This window comes from Triturus cristatus, chromosome 2_2 (assembly GCF_964204655.1).
Source record: "Triturus cristatus chromosome 2_2, aTriCri1.1, whole genome shotgun sequence".
In the NCBI taxonomy this organism is placed as follows: domain Eukaryota; kingdom Metazoa; phylum Chordata; class Amphibia; order Caudata; family Salamandridae; genus Triturus; species Triturus cristatus.
In genome coordinates this window covers 783,312,930-783,338,036 of record NC_140582.1, presented here as the reverse complement: position 1 = coordinate 783,338,036, position 25,107 = coordinate 783,312,930, and the positions used below count along the sequence as shown (strand labels likewise).

General features: G+C 42.9%; 1 protein-coding gene across 1 annotated transcript in view; it reads right to left on the bottom strand.

Annotated features, from left to right (window-relative positions):
- The window catches only part of AASDH (aminoadipate-semialdehyde dehydrogenase), a 468,424-nt gene that overhangs the window by 249,228 nt on the left and 194,089 nt on the right, over positions 1 to 25,107 (bottom strand). The window contains exon 6 of the mRNA XM_085642048.1: positions 9,143 to 9,384. Within this exon, the coding sequence (XP_085498174.1) occupies positions 9,143 to 9,384 (242 nt within the window). The remainder of the gene's footprint in view (positions 1 to 9,142; positions 9,385 to 25,107) is intronic.

Here is a 25,107-nt window from a genome sequence, read left to right as displayed (position 1 = left end):
AGTGTAGAGCAGATCCTAATGCAGAGGACTATCCACCTTTAAATGATCCACTTCTGCACTTTTTTGTCTTTCTGTACTCCTAGAATCTGACAAAAAGCTGACTGTCCACCCGATGGTCTCTGATACGATCAATGTAGAAACCGAGTGCTCTTTTGATATCCATTTGAGGAAGTCTTTTTTACTCTTTCCAGGGGAGAGGTGTTATAAAGAATGTCAGAATGGTAATAGGTTATCCAAAATCAAAAGGAGTCACTACCTTCGGCATCAACAAAGCTCGGCATCTCAATACCAGTTTATCTGGAAAAAAGGTGAAATAAAGCAGCTTGAACAAGAGGATCTGAAGGTCATTAACGCAATGAGCTGATGTTATCACAACCAGAAAGACCGTTTAAGGTCAAAGCACATAATGAACAACGATGCATTGACTCAAAAGGGGTTTTGGAAGAAGTATATGTTGCATATCTTTAGAAAATCTCATCACAGCAGGTGAGCTGAACAAGGGCAGCTGGTCCAGAAAGAGTAAAAAAAAGACTGAAATGGCAAACGAGTAACCTCTAACAGTGCAAACTGCATGTCCCTGCAGGGCCAAAGATAAAACAAACAACAACATACCCGAGTGTTTGGCCTTCAAGGGGTATGTCTGGCGAGTGTTGAACCAATTTCGTGAAGACACTTGGCTGCTAAGATCACGATGACTTCTGAGGGAAAATTACCTGAGCTGCTCAAGTTCCACTGATGGACCCTGCTTTGCCGAAGTGATCGCCTGATCAGAACCTGCTCATTGAGGACACTAGTTTTTACCTCCATAGTGGGGAGGTGTAGGTCAAAAAGTTCAGTAGCTCTTCTGATGACCATGGCAAAAGATGCAGTTTGCTCAGTTGCTGGTCCGAGGAGAAACCAACCCAATATCGGGGGAGCTATCCAGTCCACTGGCATCTTTTAGGTCCACATACCAGTTTTCATTGTCAAAGTGTGAGGCAAACTCGTCCCCGAAGCCCTGATTATTGCTTCCATATGGATGACTCTGGTTGAAGTCTGAGTGAAAATGTTGGTGCAATGTCTGTGTGCAACCACGCAGTAATGGTATTGTGTGTGAACCAGAAGGATTGAGTATTGGCTGTGCTATGTCCAGATCAGGGTGCAGCCTCGGTGTAGGTCGAGTCAAGTTCAGCTCGGAGTAGGACACCACAAAAGATTGTGGATCCTCCTCTGGCACTGGCGGTGTCGGCATCAATGTTGAAGCGACTGGCACAGATTTTGAAGGGGGGAGCCAAAATCAGTACCAATGCCGATCGGAACCCAAAGTCGGCTTGAGCAGCACAGGTGATAACGAGGACAGATTCATCAGCAGGAAATCAAATAGAACGGTACTCAAGATGTCTGACAGAAGGCGCTAAAACAAAGGAACTCACACCAACGTGCATGGGTGCCGATTATATGAACTCCGTTTTTCATTTCTGGGATGGAACAAAGTAAGCGCGAAGACACATGGCACCACCTACCAGCATGCAGGTACATTGTTTTTTGAGTTTCCAGATGCCTGAGGGCATTCACAAATTGAGGAATCTGAGGTTCATCAGAATATGAGATGCGACAACTACCATCACTTTTGTAAACACCCGAGGGGCCAAGATAAAGACAAATGTTTGCAAGGCTAACTGGAAGTGTTCAGACCTCACTATGAACCACAAGTAGCGTCTATGGGACTGCAGATTTGGCATATAAAAATACATGTTTTACAAGTCCAGTGTTCTGGGTCCACCGTAGAGAGGATCTGAGTAAGAGTGAGAATTTTTTATTTGTTCTTTTTCAAAAGGCAATCAGTACCTGCAGGTGCAGTATTGGGTGAAGCCTGTGTCCTTCTTTGGCATGAGGAAGTAGTGCAAGTAGCACACTTTGCACCTCTTCTGGTATGGCACTGGCTCAATAACACCTTTGGCCATTAGGAGATTGTAATCTTGCATCAAGCTACAACATTACTCTCGTGTGGGGCAATAAGAGGTAGGGATGAAATGAAAGGCAGGTTACAGCCCATTTAAACTATTTGCAAAAAATATCAGTCTTATGTGATGGATTTTTCAAATGAGGATGTTATTTTTGTGGGCCAATTAGGGTATGTGAAAGTGGCTTGGGAGCCACTGTAGCAGGGGAGGATCACGGAACCCTGTTGCTATGAACAGTTTTGGCTGCCAACATGCCTTCTATCCTGAAAGGGCTGGAAACAATAACTTCAAAGATCATGGCTATCTCTGAATCTCCAAACAGTTTAGATCACATCCAGGTGTGCCTTCTATGCACTACGCTGGGTGTCAATAGCACAGCCTATGCAGTCGGTAGGTGTCCAAGCTGGCAAACAACCAATAATTTGCTGAATCCTGCCTTTCTAGGATCATTTGGGCTAGTCAAGCACTGAGGTCCTCTGCAATAGCCACAAGATCCTGCCGGCCATTTCCCATAAGGCATGAGTGTACCTTCCCAGAAGGCACACCGTATTCAAGTAGATTAGCAGAGGAAAACATTGTCTTATCAAAGGCATCAATATGTTTCAACTCCCTGTCAGTGGGGGTTTGAAGCAAAGGAGTTTGGATTGACTTTACTTGTATATGCCTGTACCACAAGGCTTTTAGACATATGGTATTTTGTTTTCAAGTGTGGACAATTGCAAATCTAGCACTTCTGTTGCTCTGTGCTACTACAGCAAAAGAGGAACTTTATTCCATTGATAGGCTAGACGATAAATCCAGCTATAACTCTGGGAAGGTACCTAGCACACTGGCATTGTGCATGTCTAGGTACAGCCTTCCCTCAGTCGAGTGAAGAGGAGCAGACTGTACACCTCATCGTCCTCATCAGTGTCGTGAGGAATATTTGGTAAGCCCTGGACCACATCAGAGCTGAACAGGGCCACCAGACTCTGAGAATACTGGCGCAGAGGAAGTGGCGGAGGTTGAAGATCTTGTTGCATGATCACAGGCTGTGTCTTAGTGATTTTATAATGTGACATAAGTCTGGTGAAGGCTGAAGTCAGTTTGGGATTCAGAGACTGGCATCAGAACTGCATCTGGTACTCCCAGCAATAGAGTCAGAATTGGCTTTGGAGCCTGGGTGGAAGCCTGAAATTGCATTGGTATGAGGGCAAGGGGAAGTCTGTGTGGGGTGATGGCCTGCCAGCGGAACTCCAACTGGGGGTGCCTCTCCTCTGCATTGCCCAAAGGCTTGTCAGAGGGAGCCAGAAGCATTTGGAAAATATGTAGCATGGTCTCATTAAAGGTCACTATTTTCTTCAGGGCGGATGACAGCCTAGGAAATTCAGAGCATGCCAGGACCAACTGTGGGGCTGGCTCAAAGGACCATGAGAGCGAAGGACCATTCGAAAGTTGCCCTTGATACTTTCTGCTTGGTTAGGAGTGGTGGGATGGGTTCAAGTCCCACCTGGCCTTCTTGCACCGATGTCACATTTTTTACTTACATGAAGACTTTGAGCATGAATAAGACATTGAGCAAGAAAGACCCTGTGATGGTGATTGAGAACAGCCCCGTAACATGTAGCAGGAGCAGAACCTATGTCTAAAACATGACCCCTTATGCACAGCGACACAGAGATTTTATTCCCACTCGATGATTGCCTATGGATGAATGAGGGCACACTTATTGCACAACCTTGAAGTAAAGGAAGTAAGGGCTCAGAAGTTGGTGGGTCAAGCTGCAAAAACTCAAAACATTTGTTTTGGTCTCAATGGAGGGTAGTTGCAATTCTAGTGCCTCAGCTGCCTTTCGCACTGTCAGTGAAAGTTAGGGACTCTCTTCCGGAATTGGGCCAAGTGGCGAGCAAGCTCTGTCTCAGGCCAGGCGTCAAGCCTATAGGCGTTCTGTAAATAAATGTATACAGCATCATGAATATAATGAGGATCAAGCAAGCGATCCCTATCACCCTCATCATTGTAAACAACTCAAGGTACCCCTGCTGCTCTGGCATAGGATCAGAGTCAGTACCAAAAAAATAATGGAAATTCTGCTGATAGATGCAACGCGACAGAGGCAAAGAGTAGGAGTCAGGATGCATGATGACCAGCTGTGCTCTTGTGACGTTTGCTCAAAGTCCTACTCTGGAGTCAGCACAGATCATATTTTGGTGTCAGTGGCGCTGGGATGGCAGGGCTGGAGTAGAGGTAGGGCATCGGTTTAGCCCAGTAACAAGTCCCAAGGGGACTGACAGTGGTATTCCGACTGGCCGGTGGTAACCATAGTGAATGCCCCTGTAGTTTCATGGGGTCCGACTGGAGGGCCCTGCAGTTTCATGGGGTCCAACGGCACTCCAGAGGAAGGCAGAGCTGGTGTGAGGTCGACAACAGCCCGGGAAATTAAGGGTGGTCGTGATCAGCTGAGGAATGTGCTCAGTGACCAGAAACCTCAATGAAATGTGACTTACATCTTGATGCCTTCGCGCATTCTCTTTGGAGTTTCTTCTGGTGTTCGGAGATGTGCAGTTTCACCTCCTGGTCTCGGTCCGACTTTGGGTGCACTTATTGCATGATCTAAGAGTCGAGTCCCGATCAAATACATCAAAGACACATCTTGGGCGGGTCCATACCCAACAGCTGCTTCCTGCTACCAGCTGAAACAGAGTAGCCAATAGAAGCTTATTGTAGAAGGGTGTAGACCCAAACTACACTTCGAGTATATTCTAAGCAATAGGTCTGTTTAACAGCTGTGCTGTTAATGTAGACCTGAAAAACCATAAAAATAATGCTGATTCGGGCATCTGAAATGTTTGTTGCTACAGGGCATTCCCGCTTCAGTCTTCCTTCCCAGGTGCCCTTCAATGCTGTCATGCTTTGCTTGTGCTTCTACAGCTGCTTGTGAAGCATTCAGTGCAAGTAAACGTGCAGTAAACATGCTACTCCTTACCCGGGCACATGTATATGGCCTTCGTAGGACTGCAGAATCAGTCTTTTCTAAGGTGCTGTTGTGGTCATACTGTATCCAACAGTTTGCCTGGAACCTGTAACAAGAAGCCCGACTCTAATGTACTCTGTCGAAACCAGGTCTGGTCTAAACTGTACAGAACTACTAATGCATAAAATGATTAATTTCTATGTGAAAAATGTAAAAAACTATACAAACTGAGGCTATTAATCTAAGGAAATGAATTCATGAGAAATTCAAAGTGGCCACTAGGTATAACGAGATGCATTCACTGTTTAAAACATGGTTTGGTCTCCCAGCTGCCACATTTGGCTAGACTGTTGGAGAAATCTATCTTTACCAGGCGTTCTACGTTTGTGGAGGCTAACCAGCTACTACATCCTGCCCAGAAGGGTTTTCATGCAGAGTGCAGTAGAGCATTGACTGTCTTGTCAGCCTTGGACAATCTGAGCTGCTGTCGTGACTCCAACATCTCAGCTGCCTTGACTTTATATCTTTCAGCTTTTGACAGCATAAGCCTTCAAATTATTTGGTCCAGACAGTAAGAATTGTTAGATTAAGAATATAGCCTTATTATGGGTGTCAATTTTTCTCTCACAAAGATCCTTTCAGCTATCACTCCCACTACTTATCTCACCTGTCAGACCACAGTCCGCTGAACCCCCTGCCCCCCAAGATACCCCACTGGCCTATTTAATTCAGTTTTTTAACATTATTTGTTTATGGTGATGATACTCAAATCATTGTAAAGTTAAAAGGGGATCCTAGCGTGTAAATCTGACAAATTACATAACTGCTTTTCAACACTTGATAAGTTTTAATCATCTAAAACTCAATGGAGACAATTCTGAAATCCATTGTCTGCCTCGTTTTTGGGAACTTCCTTTTTAGGTCGAGCCTGTGCCAGCGCACATGCGCTGCTCTGCGAGGCTTATTGTAGACCCGTAGCGAATGGAAGCCCCGCCCACTCTCCGCCCATGTTTGTCATTGGCTTGTGTCATTGTCTGTCCTAAATGCTGGCTTCTGAATCATCAATGGGTTTGTTAGTTCCTCCTTAGTACCGTCTCCTCTTCATTTGTCACCTCCCATGGCAACTGGCTCCTTTACTTGGAGTGTTACACAGTACGTGTTATTTAGACTGTGAGCACCATTTTCTTTAATGAGGTTCTCCTACTGCCTTCTTTACTCCCCCCCTCCTGTTGTCCATGCCTTCTCCCCCCCACCTGCAATCCCGTTGTCGGTGCCTTTTCGCTCCCACCCGCCCGATGTCTGTGCCTTCTCGCCCCCACCGTCCCGCCCGTTGTCCATGATGGCTACCATTTACAATGCAATAGGTCTCCCGTAAATGCAAGACCTGTTGCATTGCAAATGCTTGTGTTGGGAATATTAGGTGATGCGTTTCCCGACAGATCTGGACGCAACCTTCGAGATTCCTAGGGCCAGTTTCGGTAATGATAGGAAAGTGCTGCCGGTTTCCAGCTCTTTATACACGCTCAGCTGAGACTTAGCTTCCACACTCCTCTCTTACCTCTGCTGTGCCATCAGACGAGTTCCTGGCAATGACGGGGTCTGCGATGGGAGAGGGGAGATTCGGAGGGGCGGGGGGTGTCCGTGGAAAGCTAAAGACCAAGGGTGACTCACGCCACAGGCCATCACCCTAGCGCACACATTCCTGTCCACAGCCACGAGGGCTAGGTATAGAAAATATACGACCTATTTCAAATGAATGTGTGGGGCCTCTCTACCTATTCCAGGGACTACGTTCCAAAGGCAGGTATGCGCGATCTAAATACTCTGATATAACATTAAAGAAAGTAAAGACGAAATATAAAAAAATAAACCTTAATTACAAATAGGGTTGCCACTTACGTGGTATTTTTCCATCTTAACTGGTATTATCACTGCAAGACAGGTAAAAAAAAACCAAAAAAAACGGGATATTCACAAAATTCCATTTTTTTCATAATTTGAAAAAACAAAAGCAACAAATACAAAATCAAAAATTCTGAGGCGTGTAAGCTACTCATGATTGATTCCTAACTCAATAGAGGCCGAATTATGTCTTTAAATAGTATACATAGAGTTTTGCACAAATTGTTATTCAAGTAGCATCTCCCGACCCTTCTAGGACTTCAAACAAGCATTTGCAATGCAATAGGTCTCGCATTTACGCAAGTTTAAGCTATTGGCATTGTAAATGTCAATGCGTTTTATTTATGTTTCAAAAACCAAAACATAAATAAAAGGCATTGTCATATACAATAACAATATCTCAAACTCACGTAAATGTGAGACCTGTTGCATTGCGATGCTTGTTGTCCTCTGGTACTAAGCCCCATGTCCGTATCAAGTGTATAAAAGCTGGGCTTAAAACGCGACTCTTCTTGGCAATGTCAGACTAGATTTCATCTGTTGTTGGAAACCTTGGAACTGCTGAACATCCTGTGATTCTGGGCAAATAACTTTATCTCCATGTGAATCGAACCTTGTGTAATGTAAACTAGTGCTCATGAAAAGCACTCTAATGCCTTTGGGTAAAGTTCGAGCTATTTAAAACTGCAAAAAAGAAAAACCTGTTTAATCCAACTTCACTCTTTAAAACAGGTTGTACATCTTTTCCCTTTCTCTTATATGGCCTAGATTCTCAGGACATTCCTTGTCTTCAACTGAATTGCTTCAACTCTAGTTTTACCTTCCAATCCTATCAGATTCAGGGGTTGCAGATACATCAGAATTATGCTGCAAGACTGTCGTCTGCTTCGCGTCCCAGTTGCCAGTAAAAGAATGGTTCTTCTTTCAACCCAGATGTTAGGTGCATAGAGCCATCTTTTCACTGAATCAATCTTAAGAACACCATTGGCTTCAGAAATATGCCCAAAGTCAACTTTTAAGATCCAAAAATATATTTCATTTTAAAGTTCGCAAGTATTATAGAAAAACAACAGGATGGTAGACCATTTCTCACTGCAACCGCCTCCAAATGAAATTCTTTACCCATACACTTTCATCAAAAGTCCACTGGTTGCTTCCCTCTCTCTGTTAGACAGGAGTGCCTTTTTTAAAAAAAAATGTTTACCACATATTAGTTTGTCACTGAGAAGGTCAGAGTTTGGGCTTTTGTTTTCAAGCTTCATGATACCATTTTAATGGTGTACGAAGCACTATATAAATACACAACCTAACCTAAGCAAACCGAACCTACTCTGGACTCTCCTATAGACAGCAAGAAAGAATCATGCACTGTATCAGTCAACTGTAACTATTCTGTATCCTAGAACGATTTGTATTGATATTGTGGATTCTCTGTATGAGAAAGGCATGCACCATGGATGGCAAGAGACAGCTTTAACTGACTTACAAAACATTTGTAAACAACAAATAAACATCAAAAATAAGGATCTGAAAAGCCAACAAATATGATTTGGATGTGTTAAAGCATGCAAATATAGGCAAGCTGTACCATTGCTTGTTTTATATTCTCTTTAAGTGTGTGATTTCTGAAGTTCTAGGTGATTTATGAATCATCATGCTCAGACACATTTCTTAATGTAAAAGTGACAAATGCACCAGTTTCTTCATGAACACATTTGGAATGTACAATTTACCAATGATGATCAAATTAATAAAAGTAATATTTAATACAAAATAAATCAACAGCGTCACTATCCCAAAGGATATTTGGTCCATTGCCGCACTTCACTTAACTTATTTATGCTGAGCCACATTCAATAGCCTTGGATGGGAATACACTCTAGTCGGATTATGTTTATATTTGAACTAAAGGTATAACAAACAGTCAATGAACTTACAAAGTATTGCAGAATTTCTCATGGGAATCTGTGACAGTCACAGAATGCTAATAAGAGTTCTGGAATTATATGTAAATTTGAAGTTATTCCCATGCAAAAGCATTTCTTAAGCATACATCTGACAAGTGTACATTTGCCTATGTGCAAATATGACGCACAGGTGTATGCGCACTTGTAATAGTTTTTTGTTTGCTTCTCCACGGAGAAAAGGCAGGTGAACACAGTACTCTGACAACCAACTATCGAACAGATTGGCTCATACATAATCCCTTAATTTATAAGAATACATTTACATTTAAGTAATTAAACAATGCCAAACTGATGCTGTCAGCATAATCTGAAAGGTACTGCATATATAGGAAAATGCAACATTTTTTATATAATAATACACACAAAACATGTTTTACCTTCTGGTGCCTCCAAAGACTTCTTCTGGAATCCTGTAATATGTTGCCCAGCAAGACACTTCTGTTACACCATAAAGATTAAAAATAAGTGTCTGATTTCCTTCCTCTCTCCATTTTCTGAGGACACTCAATGCAGGAAATGCTTCACCTCCAAGAGCTAAGACACGGAGTGAAGTGTTGGCAGACAAGACTGCAGAGCGAAGGTACTGACTACCAAAGGTTCTGAGAAGGGTGGGTGTTGCCTATGCATTAAGAACACAAAAGTGCACAAAATTCAGTGAATTCAGGTAAATTGAGAAGATAAATGTAAGTAAAAGGATGATCATTTACATTTCAATTTGATATAATTTTTCAATAAGTGGTAGTCTACAAAACAAAGTTAACGTCAGTTGGAAGATTGCATTCAATCAAAATATATTTTAAATGACAAAGCACCGACTAAACCACATGCAAGTTAAAAAAAAGTCACGTTCTTTCGAAAATTATAGTAAATATTTTTTTACTGTATTAAATCTCGTAAACATATCCGATATTAAAGGCATCATCTATATCAGTAAAAAACAAAAGATATCCACCTATAAAACAGGTCTCAAGTGCTGCATTAGAGTCTCAGTTTAATTATTTTATCACATTTTACTAGTAAGAGTTGTCTGAAGAATCATTTTCTAGTTCATCAAGTTTAACACTGGTCCTTCCCTAATAAACCCTCTCCACAATATCCTTTTTATAGAAGTCGTAACAGAAACCATTGAGTCAAGTAACTTTTCCTTCATCAGCATTAGATATCTTATAGTGTCAAGAGCCTGCTATGAAAGTGATAAAAAAAGAACAAATTAAAAGAAAGGAGCTGAAGATGAGCCAATACTCTTCAAAAGAGGAGAAGGCAGAAATAGACGGATGAAACATGTGAAAAACTCAAAATGACAATTTTGGAAGTGAACAAATCTTGAATATAACAGAAAAAGTAGAAGAAAAACAGCACTTAGTTGACATTCAACGTAAGGTTCCTTAAAGAAAACAATGAACTGAAAAGAAGCAAATGAAAAAAGTAACTAGACTAGGAAGCTTCAGGAATTCACTGTGATAAGTGGTGTCTACAATGTAGGAAGAAAGATACCAATTCAAGAGAAGCAATCCATGTGCAGGTGCCCTTTAGCTGTAAATATTTACAGTTCTAGAGAAGTATTTGGATATTGGTTCAATGTCTCATACTTTGATACCCGTTTGCACCCATGTCAGGCCATTCAGGGTTGTGTTGGTACCTGCACTATGAGTAGCAAGTAAACGTAGCCATCAGCAACTCTACGAAAATGTGAGCTGGGTGCTCCCGCTCCTTATGGCTCCACATGGAAGAACCTTTCATTTGTGACTTCCATGGAAGCTGAGCAGGCCTAATACCCACTGATGACGGCCTCAAACAGCCCACCCCAACTCGGGTTCAAATGGAAATTCTGGCAAAAGTCTGATGGGGACTAAAGTTTTCAATAGGTGCCTGTATGGAAAAGTTTTTCGGGTTTATATTTTGTGAATCAATAATTACAATTGATAGGGCTCTTAACAGAGGATTTTACATATATAAACTGAATTAACAATTGCAATTGAAACAAATTTCCTATGAAGGAGTCTGTTTATTAATGTATTTTAGTTATGCCGCATTTTTATGTAAAACGCCATTTTAGATGCGATGGATGCCATCTGTCACTCACTCCTGCTGACCCCCCACACACTTCCTCTCTCCACAGGCTTCGCAATGCAAGTAGCTGATGCCATATGGTTTATTTACAATGAAGAAGTTGTCTTGCTTGTGTTGAACCTCCTATGGTGCATATGTAAGATTGCAACAAGTATATCTTATTCATTCTTTCATAGGATCTATTCACTGAGAGAAAGATTTATTGTTAAATGTTTCATATTTGTTAGAACGTCTCTGGATGATATTAACATAAATGGTGTTTGAATAATTTTAGAAGAACTTAAATGGTGCTTAGTTCTTATGTGTATTATTCTTGTGTTCTGATTTGCTAAAGAAATTGTATTTTTGATTACACCACAATGAATTTGCAACATTACTAATTTTATATGCAAAAATTATGTATAAGGAGAGGTGGCACTAGGTGGCGCGCGACCAAGATGGCCGCCCACCAGTAAGGCTCTCGCCAGCCGGGCGAATAAACCATCCTGCAGCAACATCCTGAGTCGAATTACGGACTCGAATTAGGGCTGAATCGCTGTTGGATCCCCTGGGAGTCCAGCGGATGCTCTGATTCCCAGAACCAGTGGTGCGGGTGAGGCGGAGGACTGCCGGTCGTCTCCGCGGCGGAGGTCTCGCTGGAAGCCAGGAGTGAGTGGGCGGGGCTGCAGTTCACGCAAGGCCACGGTCTGACGAGGCGGAGCAGGCCCGGGCCCCGATACGACCGGAGCAAGCTGATACCACCGGCGGCGCAGCTCCAAGGCTGGAAGGCTCCTCTGCCTGCTACATCATCCCTGAGGTGAGGTGCCGTGGGGTGGAAACTTTACGTGGGGCTCTAGTGCTAAATATCCCAGACTGCCGAGCTAGCCCACACTGCCCAGCTACCGCGGCCTCCCGCTCGACGTGGGGAGGAGAAAGTGGTCCCATCCCTCCTCCTTCAGAGACTGATTACGTGCCTGAACCGGGCTGAGTAGGGGCGAAGCCCTAGAATAGAGGTTCGAGACGGGTGCCCTTTTCCCCTATGCCGCCTTAGAGGGGCCGTGAAGCACATGATAAGAGCGGCCATTTTGGGACAGCTATCCGGTGACCAGATTGCTTCGTTTTTCAAAGCCCCGAGACCCACGATATTTCTACCAATGAAATCCACCCTACCACAGAGCGCACGATGGGTAGAACAGATACGAAAGAGACAAAAATCTCCTTTGAAGCGCGCAAAGCGTCCAGGCCCCACTCTGCAGACCGCGTGGGCCCGGAAACTGTAGAAGGCCAAGATGAAGACTGGAAGGCGCTACTCCTCAGCATAAAGAACAGTCTTACATCAATCGAAACAAAAATCGATACCATGAACACGAGGCTTGACTCAGTGGTACATAAGCTAGATCAGTGACCACAGGCTTAAGGAGGCGGAAACTAGGATCTCTGAACTTAAGGATGAGGCCACAGAAAGCAGAGGGCGGGTCTCCCAAATGGACAGACTCCTCAAAATCATTGCTGACAAAAATGAGGATTTGGAGGCCCGCTCACGGCGAAACAACATGCGCAATCTTGGCCTAGCAGAGACGGCCAATCCGGGCCGAATGGAAGACTTTATAGAAAAGCTTCTTGTGGACATATTTGGGAAAGAATCCTTTTCTACACACTTGACGGTAGAGAGAGCCCATAGATCCTTAAATGCGTGCCCACCTCCAGGGGCACCCCCGCGTCCGGTGATAGTCCGATTCCTTAACTACCGGGATAGCGGCATGGTGCTCCGCCCAGCCCGCGAGAAGCAGCAAGTCCATTATGAAAATACAACTCTTGACTTTTACCCAGATTTTACGCAAAATGTACAAGAGGCGCGACGCAAATACGCCAATGTCAAGAAGAAACTGCAAACCCAAGACATTCCGTATGCGATGCTATATCCAGCAGGACTTCATATCAAGCACCACGGGAAGCAACACATCTTTCAGAATCCCCAACAAGCTGAGGACTATCTTAAACGCAACTGTCACCAACGGAGAAGGCCGCTCATTCACGCTCCAGATCTCAATCAGCACTGTCCGCACCGGACTGATAAAGCTCTCCCCACGCTGTTGGACTGATGTTTTTTCTTTCAAAGACTCGTAGAAGTAATCTATTCTGATTTTAGCCAGTCATTCCTTACTTTCAAAGAGACTATGGACAGTGGGCCTCCCGGGAAGTCACCTTCCTCCCGCGAACGCTGCCAGCCTCATGAAGGCTTGATAGCACGTGGGTGTAACATAGGAAGGGAGATGGCAACTCGTGGGCCCCCAGTGTTCTTCCCGCATGGGTGATCCCCATCTTCGTGTATTGTTAAAAGTTGCTTTAGTTTGTAGCTGAACGGGGTGGGACAGTATGCCCGACAAGTTGGGGATGTCGGAGGGGGGAGGACTGTTAAGCCTTGCAATGCCTGTTCTTATTAAGGAACCTTGCCTTCAGCAAACCTATGCATTACGTGTTAGAATAAGTACTAGACATGGTAGACAATCCGGACATACATAATAAGATACACTGTCTAACGTGGAACGTCCGGGGATTAAATAATCCACGCAAAAAGCGACAAGTTATAGGCTACTTGGGGAGACACCATATACACATAGCCTTATTGCAGGAGACCCACCTGGACCCTGGGACCTCACCTAAGTTCGCGGCTAGATGGGCATCCCACCGATGCATTTCGTCCTATTCCACGTACTCCAGGGGTGTCGCCATCCTTATTAAGCGCAACACAGCCTTCGTTCTGGGTGGGACTGATGCTGACCCTCAGGGCCGATACTGCCTGGTTTGGGGGCGCCTAACCGCACAGGATACCATGGTAGCAAACTACATTGGCCCCAATATCGATGACCCTCAGACACTAAATTTGCTTTGGAGTAAGATTCTGGCACTTGGCTCCACTTACCTGCTAAGGGGGGGCGACTTTAACACCACCATGTCCCCAGAGATGGACAGTTCCCACACCACCACGTCGCATTACACAACTTCTTAGAAACAACTAGCTGACCTTGTCTCTGATAACTATCTCCTAGACACATGGCGTTACATGCACCCTACAATGAAAGAAGGCACGCACTACTCTGCCATACACTCTTCATGGTCTAGTCTGGACTACTGGTTCGTATCAGTGGGTATGGCACATTGGGTGGATACGGTTACTCACCTGGCCCGTACGTATTCAGACCATTCACCTGTTAAATTGGTATTAAAACCTCCGGTAGAACAATAACCTTATGCACGATGGCGCCTTATCCCCATGCACCTTCTAGACACGGCCTTCAGGACCAAATTAGAACAAGAAATCCAAGATTTTTTTGCACGCAACGTGGCCTCTGTGACTAACCTCACCACGGTTTGGGAGGCCTTCAAAGTCACGATCAGAGGCTATAGTATCTCTAAGGGTGGAGGGATACTGAAAGACATACGAAGGGATCTACACCGGCGAGAAACGGAAATTAAAACATTGGAACGGGACCTTGCTGGTACAGGGGAAGAGGGGGAGACCTGGGCCAAGCTGCGAGACAGACTGACCGAATATAAGACTGTCGCAGAGTGTGAATGTAAATTTCGGGACAAATACCATATAGTGCGCCTCTACGGAGAGGGGGATTGCCCGGGGAAAGTCCTGGCAAACCTGGTCCGCCCCCCCCCCCCTCTCCCAAGTTCTCCAACTACATAGCCGAAATCCAGTACCTGGCTGGGAAGATCCACAGAAACCTCCCTAATCAATTGCACACTTTTGTGCAATACTACAAAACATTATACACCTCACAATGAGGGCAGCCGCTTGAGCTTCCCATGTACTTTGAAGATACTGCCTTGGCGTGGCTCGGCAATACCCAATGTGAATTTTTGAGTGCCGAACTGATAATAGACGAGATCACTACAGCTAATATGCAGATGAAATCGGGGGGCACACCAGGGTCGGACGGCCTCCCTATAGAATTCTACAAAACATACTTGTCGCAACTAGCCCCCATACTGAAAGAGGTCTTTTATGAGGCCAGGGAGGAAGGCAGCCTTCCAGGCACCATGCGAGAGACCCAGATAGTTTCATTACTCAAACCAGACAAGCCCCCAACCCAATGTGAATCCTATTGACCCCTATCATTACTAAACTGTGACACCAAAATACTAGCGAAGGTCCTCTCTAACCGTCTTAACCTTTTAATGGAACGCCTAGTCCTACCAGACCAATCTGGGTTTATCCCCAATCGTGCAACATCCCATAACCTTAGAACACTCCTCGCAGTACTACAAGATAGAGATCCCACTAGCTCTGCGGTGGGGGTGTTCCTTGATGCCACTAAGGCATTCGACTCGGTGGAGTAGGATTATCTATTCGGAACCTTACGCTATATGGGAATGCCCCAGTTTTCCTGGGATGGGTGGACCTGTTGTACCGGCAACCGACTGCCACGGTGCTACTAAATGGCACCCAAACTTCTAGTTTGCCATTGAGCCCCTCGCCGTGAAAATCCAGCAACATCACAAAGAACGAGCGCTAGTGTACCCCTCTAGACAGCTTTTAGTCTCGCTATACACGGACGACGTCACGTTGTACATTAAAAACCCACAGGATAATCTCAACCCTGTCTTGCGGGAAATTACTAAATTTGGGGTCATTTCAGGCATAAATATTAATTGGGCCAAATCGGCAGTATTCCCACTCAGCGGTGCGACAGGGCCGCACCAATTGGATTACCCATTTGTCTGGAAATGCGAGGAGGTTAAATATCTTGGTATCCGAGTCACTAAGGATAGAGACGAGCTGGTGCGAACTAATTATGGAGTCACAATGGATAAAGTCACGAACCTCATTACCAGATGGCTGTCCCTGCCCCTCTCTATGGCTGGGAGGATTTCATTAGCCAAAATGATTCTTTTACCCAAATTTCTTTATCTTTTTACTAATATCCCGTACAACCCGGGGAGATTTTTTTTTAGGACGTTAAAAACACATATAACTTGTCTAATATGAGGAGGGAGACAGGCGAGACTCAACCTGACCACACTGATGTTGCCATACTCACAAGGGGGGGTTTGAAGTCCCTAACTTTGACTTTTATTATTACTGCGCTCAGGCGCATTTTGCAGTGTATTGGTTTCACCCGCCTCCCTTTATGCCACACCTGGCGGTCGAGGATGGATACATGGGCCCCACTCCTCTGTCGGGTTATTTGTTCACCTTGGGCAGGGACCGCGAGCGGGACCCGTCCACAGTAGACTGCACTAACATGGCCTGGAGAAAGATAACAGCTAGAATGGGTGTCCCCATGATGTACTCACCTAGGTTGCCCCTAGTATATCACCCGTCCCTTCAGGTCACCTACGAAGGGCAATGCCGTCAGATGTTAGGCAAACTAAAATACACCACATGAGGGGACCTTCATTTAGGTGGGACTTTCTGCTCTAGAGACCAATTGTTTGGCACCCATGACCCTACCACAATAGACCTCTTTATGTTCATTAGCCGCAGGCATAGTGAGTAGACTGCCACACCATCGTACCCCTCAGAACCATCTACATTGCCACCACTTCACACTCTTCAACATAGGAACCCCCTAGACACGTCATCTCGCTCCTTTATAATCACGTTCAAAAGGCCCTGAAAACTTGCACCCCGACGGCCCGAACGGAATGAAACAAGGACCTAGTAACACCTTTGACGGATGACCAGTGGGAATTCAGCTGCAAGAAGAAAGAGGCCCTCACACCTAGTAGTCACCTGAGGCTCATACACTATAAGTTTCTACACAGATTATATTATACCCCAGCGAAACTTTACAAATTTAAGCTAAGGGAGGAAGACAACTGTGTGCGATGCGGGAGGGAGGGGGCCGACTTTCCACCTTGCCTGGCAGTGCCCGCCGATACATGATTATTGGCTACAAGTGTATGAGGGCATGTCACGTATGACAGACATGCAGTTACCACCGACCCCACAAGTAGCACTGTTGGGATGCACACAAGACATAGACACGGCATATAAAAAATTCCTCACATTGGGATTTCTCAATGCCAAGCGCAGAGTGGCATGTAGGTGGGGACGAGGGCGCGCCCTTAAATTTAAAGACTGGATCCAAGACCTCACTACCTGGCAGGAACAATCACTGGTATGCTGAGTTGCTTCCACTCAAGTCAAGAACAAAAGACATATGGGGTCCACTAACCACGTATCTTCTTGCTAGGGAGACCGCTTCGGAGCCGGACCAGGAAGGGGCGGGGGGGCATGGGACAGCTGCGACTGACCCTGAACTTGAGGGGTGATACACTATTCACCCCCCTCCCCTGGAGGGAGGACGGATTTCGGGCACATGAAAGGTGGGTTCATGAGGGAGTATAACAAGGATCATACTGGAAACAGAAGATATTATGGTCTCTCCGCTTGTCAAATGTTATATCTGTTCCCCGAAGACCGGACAACTACTATTAGTATTGTGATGCATAGACCGCTATACAAATGGCTAGGATGGGATGACATGCATTTTAATAATGTACAGCACAGGCTATTAAGGCTGGGGAGCGAGTTTGGTTTTATTTGTTCCCCAGACTGGGGTTGTTCGGCAAATACTGAAACTCTACTCATAATGATAAGATTGTAATTGAATTACTTGTAAAATCAATAAAGATATTTTCAAGAAGACTTTTAAGTTCGGAAAATTGGGATAATGTGAGGGATGGGATTTGTAGACCGACAAATTCATATCTTTTTTCTTTAAATAATTTATGAAAAATGTTTTTATGAATAATAAATTGAGAAACATGATTTGCCTCCTTTAGGTAAACAAAAAAACAAAACAATTATGTATAAGGATGCTTGATTTTGGGGAATGAGCCAGAAGACTTTCCTATTCTTCAAAGGTTGCTGTCAATGAGTTGATGTTGCTGCCCATTGTGATTTAAAAAAAAATCTGATTTCACATTCTCTGTATAACTTTACATCTGAGAGCGTTCATGGCATTTAATTTTATTTTAGTAAGAAAGCCTTTTAAATTTTCATTAATCTAGAACTCAGTTATAGAGTATACCTAATTACTTAATGAGCTGTTTTACCCTGGTAATTTGATGCTTTGGGAGGTCCCTTAATTCAGGGACACATTGTCTCATGAAATTGAGGTTTAACTCCATCTCTCATCCAGTAAACTGTGGGAGAACCAATGAGTTAAATTTTGAAGTTTCCCAATTTTGGGGTACGGTTTTTGCTCTTACAAATCTCAGTTGCAAAGGATAGTTGCACATTAAAGAGCACCTCCTTTTGCCGAGAGACACCTGATAGGTTTCCTTTCTATCTTTATGCCTGGTTCTGAGAGATGGTGGATTTTCCGGAAAAGTTCCCAGTGTAAAGATATTGCCAAGAGGTCTGACACAAAGTACTGTTCCTGAATGATTGGAGTATAAGTATGAATAGGGCAGAATGATTCTGTAAGTTTGGTGTCTTTTTGAAGTGTGCGTAGAGTGTGTAGAAATTTGAGTTTCTGAGAAGGATTGCTGTATTATATGTGAGGTGTTTGGCTATGCAATGCTGAATTGGTGGTTCGATAATGATTGTTTTGCAATATGATTCCTATTTAGATCTCAAGATATTGTGGTTCACTTGTCTCTATAGAGGTTTCTGAATTAACAAGTTTACCTTGTCAGGACTGCATTTCTAATCCAGGTTGGTGTATTTTGCTTCTAAGTGCACAAAAGTAATTGCATTAACCAAGGAAGACTGTCTCTGCACAGTGGTCTGCCTATTGTGAATTGTGGTTATACCACTAAGGGTGCCGCTCTTATTACTACTGTTTGCATGATTTGTCTTGCCTTAATTGCCGATTTTCCTTCTATTTAGATTGAACAAACAAGGTTTATTTTGTTTTACTCAGTCGATCTGTTGAGGAAGGTTTTGCAATTGTTTTCCTCATTCACTGAGAAATTGCACTGTAAATGACCAAACAGCCAGGGAGCCTCACTGGGACTGATGATACGTTAGCTCAAAGCTGTGCTGTTATTGGATGGCTGTTGACAGAGCCGTGCTGTGATAGATTGACCTTTAAGAAAGCCGCACAGGATTTGGTTGTTGTTCGCTTGTTTGTTTTGTGTAATCTTTAGAGATTGTTTTGAGCAAAAATAATGGGTGTAGAGTTGAAAAAAACAAGGTTTCTCTTTTAGCTTTTACTGAGGGTCAGAATTGCCTGCCAAGAGAACGCCTGCATGCAAAAGGGTAATGGACACTCGGTTATATATTCAACTAACTAAAACGATGAGGGTTAATACTTTGTGTGCACCGATGAGTATATTAAATATGATTATTGCAAGGTTCTCCGTATGTAGACTCTGCCACTCCACCTCCAGTGGCCCACCGTTCAAGCCACTAATATCCCAAAGATGTGTCAATCAAAAATGGAAGGAGCGGAATAATAATAACTATCCGACAATTAAATATTGTAGTCCCAAAAGATGCAGTCCAGAAAGTCTCTTCCAGTTAAATTCTTTATTTTTTCAATTTTCTTATCTCGTGCTCCAACAAGTTTATGTTGATTTGTTCAGCCTTATATATCCAATCCAATTAGGAAGTACCAAACGAAATTTGAAGCTCAGAATCCAAGAACATAAACGTTCCATAGTGAATCATTACATCAGAACCCCTACTCTATCAACATATTAAGGAGAAGCATCCAAGGGAAAATGATATTAGGTTTCATGGCATACAAAAGATTATGCCTAGAAGTAGAGGAGGGAATTGGAAACTCAGGATCAGACAAGAAGAAGCACGATGGATTAGCCGATGTACAACGGTGAAACTTGGACTTAATAGCGATACCGAGCTCCATTACTTTCTAGAATGACAGAACTGAGACAGCATATAAATTTGGATTTTCAAAGCAGTAAAAAGATTGTTTTCGATCAGGTTTTCTTTTATAAAGTTAGTTTTGTGCTGTGGTTAATTTTACAATGACGGATGATAATTACATTACAGGTTTGAATTGGCAAAATATGTAGCGTTGGCAACGTTGCCAGTCACGCCGTAACACCAATTACTGGGTTTTAACGATAATCATGATTAAAATTCAGGACGAATTATTCATCAGGAAATAGTGCCTTCATAAAGTCATTGTTAGGCATAGGTGGGGCGCATTAACACTGCACCATTTTTTGGCATTATGGACGTTGGACGCTTTACAGTCATTTTAAATTGCTACCTAATTGAGGGGCGCACAACATTTCAGATTTGAATATAAGCAAAATGAAGACCGGGTATATAATAGTGAGAGATTAATGGTTACAATGTGGGAATACCTTCGTATTTAAAGGTTTGAGCACCACAATAGTATTGAAAACAACAAATACAGTGTTGCGGACCGCAGAGGAAACATGCGTGTAAGACAGAATAGCTCGCTGTTGGTCGCTTTTATCCAGGCACCCGGCGGAGCATTCTAATTGGACTATGTAACGTTTCCGGGGACATGGAGGTCCTCTGAAACGTATGGCGCATCTGATAGGTTAATTTGGCCGAAACACTTCCGGTTTTCACATAAGGAGGGAACGGTCAGCATCGTAATATGATAGGTGAATACCGTACGGACCAGAGGGGAAGCAACCTAGGACATATGTTAATTGGAGGGCTACATATCTGAAATTGTGATTGGTGCATAGTACTTTTAAAAGCGTAATGGCAGGAAATATGCACCATAGCGGAGTTATCATACCGGCTGTGGATGCTACGTGATTATGAGGAATGAATTGGCATAGTGAGCAAGGTATGTTTTTCTGGGAAAGCGCTTCGCTTTAATTGGAAAGTTTTATTTGATAGGTTTATGAAGGGCTAATAATGACGTCCTCCTTTACCATGTTTTAGATCGTTATTGAAAAATTGGTTTCATTACGGATGATTCGTTTTTGGAAGATATTCTAGAGGAGAGGGGAACAGACCATGATTTAGGTGAGGAATAGCGTTATAGAAGGCACATTTTTCGTGATGAATGTTAATAATTATGACATCAGGACTTATAATATAGTTTGGAGAATAAACAGATATTATGTTTTATATGTAGAAAACTATTTTTATTGGAAGAAGAAGCGACTTAACATTGGAGAGATCGTACATTCAATGAACATTAGCATCCTTCAACGATTAACATCTATATTGATGTATTAATATTCAAGAGGTTTGTTATATATTATTTCGTACAGTTGACATTCGAGACATAAGGCCAGAGGTTCTATCTTTGGTTCAGGCAGTGAATAACAATGATTTTCAGAATTGCTGATCAAATTTATTCTAAAAATATTGAATGGGTGAATATGAATGGTTAACAGAAGTCTTAGGACAATATCTTTTATGGCAACACTCACAGTATTGGAACCATGATTGAGTATGCGATAATATATGATTTCATTGGCTATGCTAATGCAACGACGATGCAATTTGCTTGGGGTAATTCTTTCGTATTTTAGATTGTTAAATAGGTAGGATTCCAAAATAGATGTTGTTATTTTGAATATGATTCTCCGTTGTAGATATTCACAATGTATTGAATAGTAATATTATGTTTTTCTTTCATTTCTACAGCCCTGATGATGTCCCAACAGGGACGAAACGCGTTGGTTGTGGTTGTTTAAATTGTATAACCAACTGATTGGATATATAAGGCTGTACAAATCAACATAAACTTGTTGGCGCACAATATAAGAAAATTCTTGAAAAAATAAAGAATTTAACTAAAAGAGACTTTCTGGACTGCATCTTTTGGGACTATAATATTTAATTGTCGGATAGTTATTATTATTCCACTCCTTCCATTTTTGATTGACACTCGGTTATATAGGTCAACCTGCATTTCTGAATGGCATGACTTAACAACTTCTGATAAAGACTTACAGTTTCCTTTAGAAGGTAGCTTTAACATTTCAAAGTTAGATTTCTTGAGACAAACCATGAATAGCAGAAAGTCGTTACCTACACCTACATAACTTGAGGGACTGAACAAATGGGATCAAATGGCCACATAGAATGAAAGAAAGAAAATGACAAAGAAAGTGACTGGTTCATTTAGGCAATGGTAATAAAAAAGTAAGGATCCCAAGGAAATGTTGGCGGGAGGATACGATGGAGGGTTTGAGAGTTTTCCTGCAATAGTCAAAGAAATAGATGACAAATAGATATTTAAAGAGAGAGAAAAACAGAATCATGACCCAGATGAGGAGGATAATTTTCTAAATGATCTTTTGAATTTTAAAACTCTTCCTTATACTGACAGGATACAGGGAACTGGTGCAGGTACTGGTGGTGCACCAGTTAAGGGAGCAGGAGATAGTGCTGCAATGCAAAAACAGAGTCAATTTACAGATGTGGTTGCAAGCACGACAGCAAGTGTTCCACTTGTGATTACAGTGAAAGCACAGTCAAGCACTTTCAGAGATACCCCAGCTGTTTCTCAAATTCAAATTGATCCTCCTGTCATTTCAATTGTGGTTGAAGAAACTCCTAAAGAGAGAACTTTTGGTCTTTTAAAAATTGAATATGGAGATATATAACAAGGGACAATGGACTATTGTCATACAATGTTCATGAGATGTAGTACCTGATTAAAGAAGCAGTCAGATGTGCCAAAGAAGCATATGATAAATTAGAGGAATTAACTGATGCATGTGAGGTTGGCATTAGTAAAATTAAGAATGTGGGAAAGAATTACAAAATTGATTTGACTCACAATGAAATAAAGGAATTAGGTTTAATGGCCTTAAGAGCTCACATTAAAGACTTCATTGAAAAGACAAGGGAATGGAGTGAGCTGAAGAAATAAAAAAAAGGTGAAAGAGAGGGACAGCGAGTAAAAAGTAATTTCAAGAGTCAAAAAGTAAAGCGAAGGTTCAGCTAGCGATTCAGCCAGAGGAGGAGGAATGATTTTAGAGTTTCCATTAAGAGAAGTACATGGTTGGAATTTAGTGCATGTGCTGTGGACGATAGCTGATCTTTATGCTTTTACTACGAATTTTCCAAAATTGCAAGAGGAGCCTGAAAGGTGGTATAGGGAGGTTCATAGGTAGACAATGATTTAATAAAGGCTGTTGATTAATTTGAATTCCTTATTTGAAATTGTAATACCTAGTGACTTGTGGTCTGAAAGTACGGTTGCTGTCGCTTGGCCAACCGAAGAACCAGTTAGGGTTGCTCTTAATAATGCTGTTCATGAGGAGGTAGTTAACAAATATAGATAGGCGATTGGACATTTGAAAAAAGTGCCTAACAAGGATATTAATTGGGCAAAGATTTTTTGAAATTCACAGGAGCCAAAAGAGTCAGTGCAAGCTTATTATGAGAGGCTCATGCAGATTTCTGAAAGGCACAGTGGAGTCGATGATCCACAGAAAGATGGTGTTGGTGGTTTTGTTTCTGCTTTTGTTATGGGTTTCCGTCAAGAACTGAGTAATCATTTACAGCAAAGTGAACTGTTCAGGCAGACAAAGAGTAAAGATGAGATTTTGAAGCTCACAAAATACAGCAGTGATTGGTTTTCTGAGAAGGAGAAGAGAATCAAAGACAAGCTGATGATTTCCCAGACAAAGCAATTTGAGAGGAGTGCCCACAATTAGTTGATGGCTTCAGATATGAGTATGTGCAATATGGAAATGCTGGAGTGAATGGAATGGCTCAAATGCAATGTGTGAGAATGGGAAATAAGTTAATCCAAATGCAAGATGGTGGAAGAGGGTTGCTGAATAACTGGAATTAATTTAAATATTGAAATGTTGAAGAGTAACACTGCTGGTCACTTCTGTGGTACAATCGGTCACTGGAAGCCAGAATGTAGACAAAATCCAGATAGAATTCAAAATTAATTTGTTCCCCAAATACAGAAAAATATGTTGTCAATGGTAACAACCCATTCGTGTCCCGTGCAGGGTGTGCATGAGCAGACACCATTCCGCAGTACAATGCCTTCAGTTTCAGTGCTGCAGCAAAATATTAGCAAAATGCCATATAGTTCAGAATCCATTGATTCTGGGTAATGAATCCTCTCAGTTTTCTTCAGATGATGGTGCCTGGGAGGGGAGGAGTACTGCTTACTTGGAGCAGTCCTAATTGACTTGAAAGTAGCCCATATTTTGATGGGGAAGTCAAAGCCATTCAGCTTAATTTTTAACCGACATGGGGGCCACCCCTTCTAAGGTTCGTTCTGTGTTAGTTGCAAATGTGCCCCTCAAGAGTAGTCCAAGTTATACCGATTAGTAATAAACAAATTGTTAACCAGGTCACAGCAGACGTGCCAGTTAAAATAGGACAAATGGAGTATAGACATCAGTTATTTTGTATGATTCAAGTCTTGTGAATGTGTTGGGCAGAGACTTGCTTTGGAAAATGAAGTGTGTTATTTACTTCACACCGGATGGTGTTGAGATTGAAACACAAAATGAGGATTCAGTGTTCAAAATTACACTACAAGATTCAAAGGTTCAATTGTTTCCAATAACAAAAGATAAGCTACCTCTGGATTTAAGACATGCTGTCATAGAACAGGTGTGGGATTTGTCTGGTGAAGAGATAGGACTGATAAAAAGTGCTGAACCAGTTAAAATTAGAGTAAAGTCATCTCCCCTAGTCTGGAGGGGTTGGAGTCCCTTGCTGAGTGTAGCCCGGTCGAGCGGAAGGTATTTATGGGAGATCTTTAGGACCACAAGAGCTCTAAAATCTATCAATCCCCAGTTACACATATCTCCTCCTCACTGCAGAGGCTCAGAGAGGCCTGGGAGAGTGATGTAGGCCCATTGGAGGGGGAGGACTGGACGGAGGCACTGGCCTCCCCGCGGGGGCTGCAATTGCGTTATGCCTGCGCCTTATCCAGTTTAAGTACCTTCATCGGGTATATTTCACTAGAGTTAGATTATGGAGGGCGGGATTAGTGGCCTCCCCTGTGTGTCTCAGGTGTGAACAGGAGTAGGGAACCCTGATGCACACGGTCTGGCAGTGCTCTGCCCTTGCAAGGTTTTGGAGGGGTGTCATGGCCTGCATTTCGGAAGTATTGGGTTGGGACCTTCCCTGCTCACCAAGGCTGGTACTTTTACATATCATGGAAGGGGTGGGGGGCAATATATATATATATATAAACGCCACCTTATGTTATTGGGTTTCACATTGGCCAAAAGATACATTGCAAAGTCTTAGAAAGCATCTGTTGCGCCTTCCCTGTCCGCTTGGAAGAATGGCCTGGACTTCTGTATGAGGTTGGACATCCCAATTTTCAAACAAAGGGGCTGCCCACAAAAACATTTCAAAATTTGGAAGCGATGT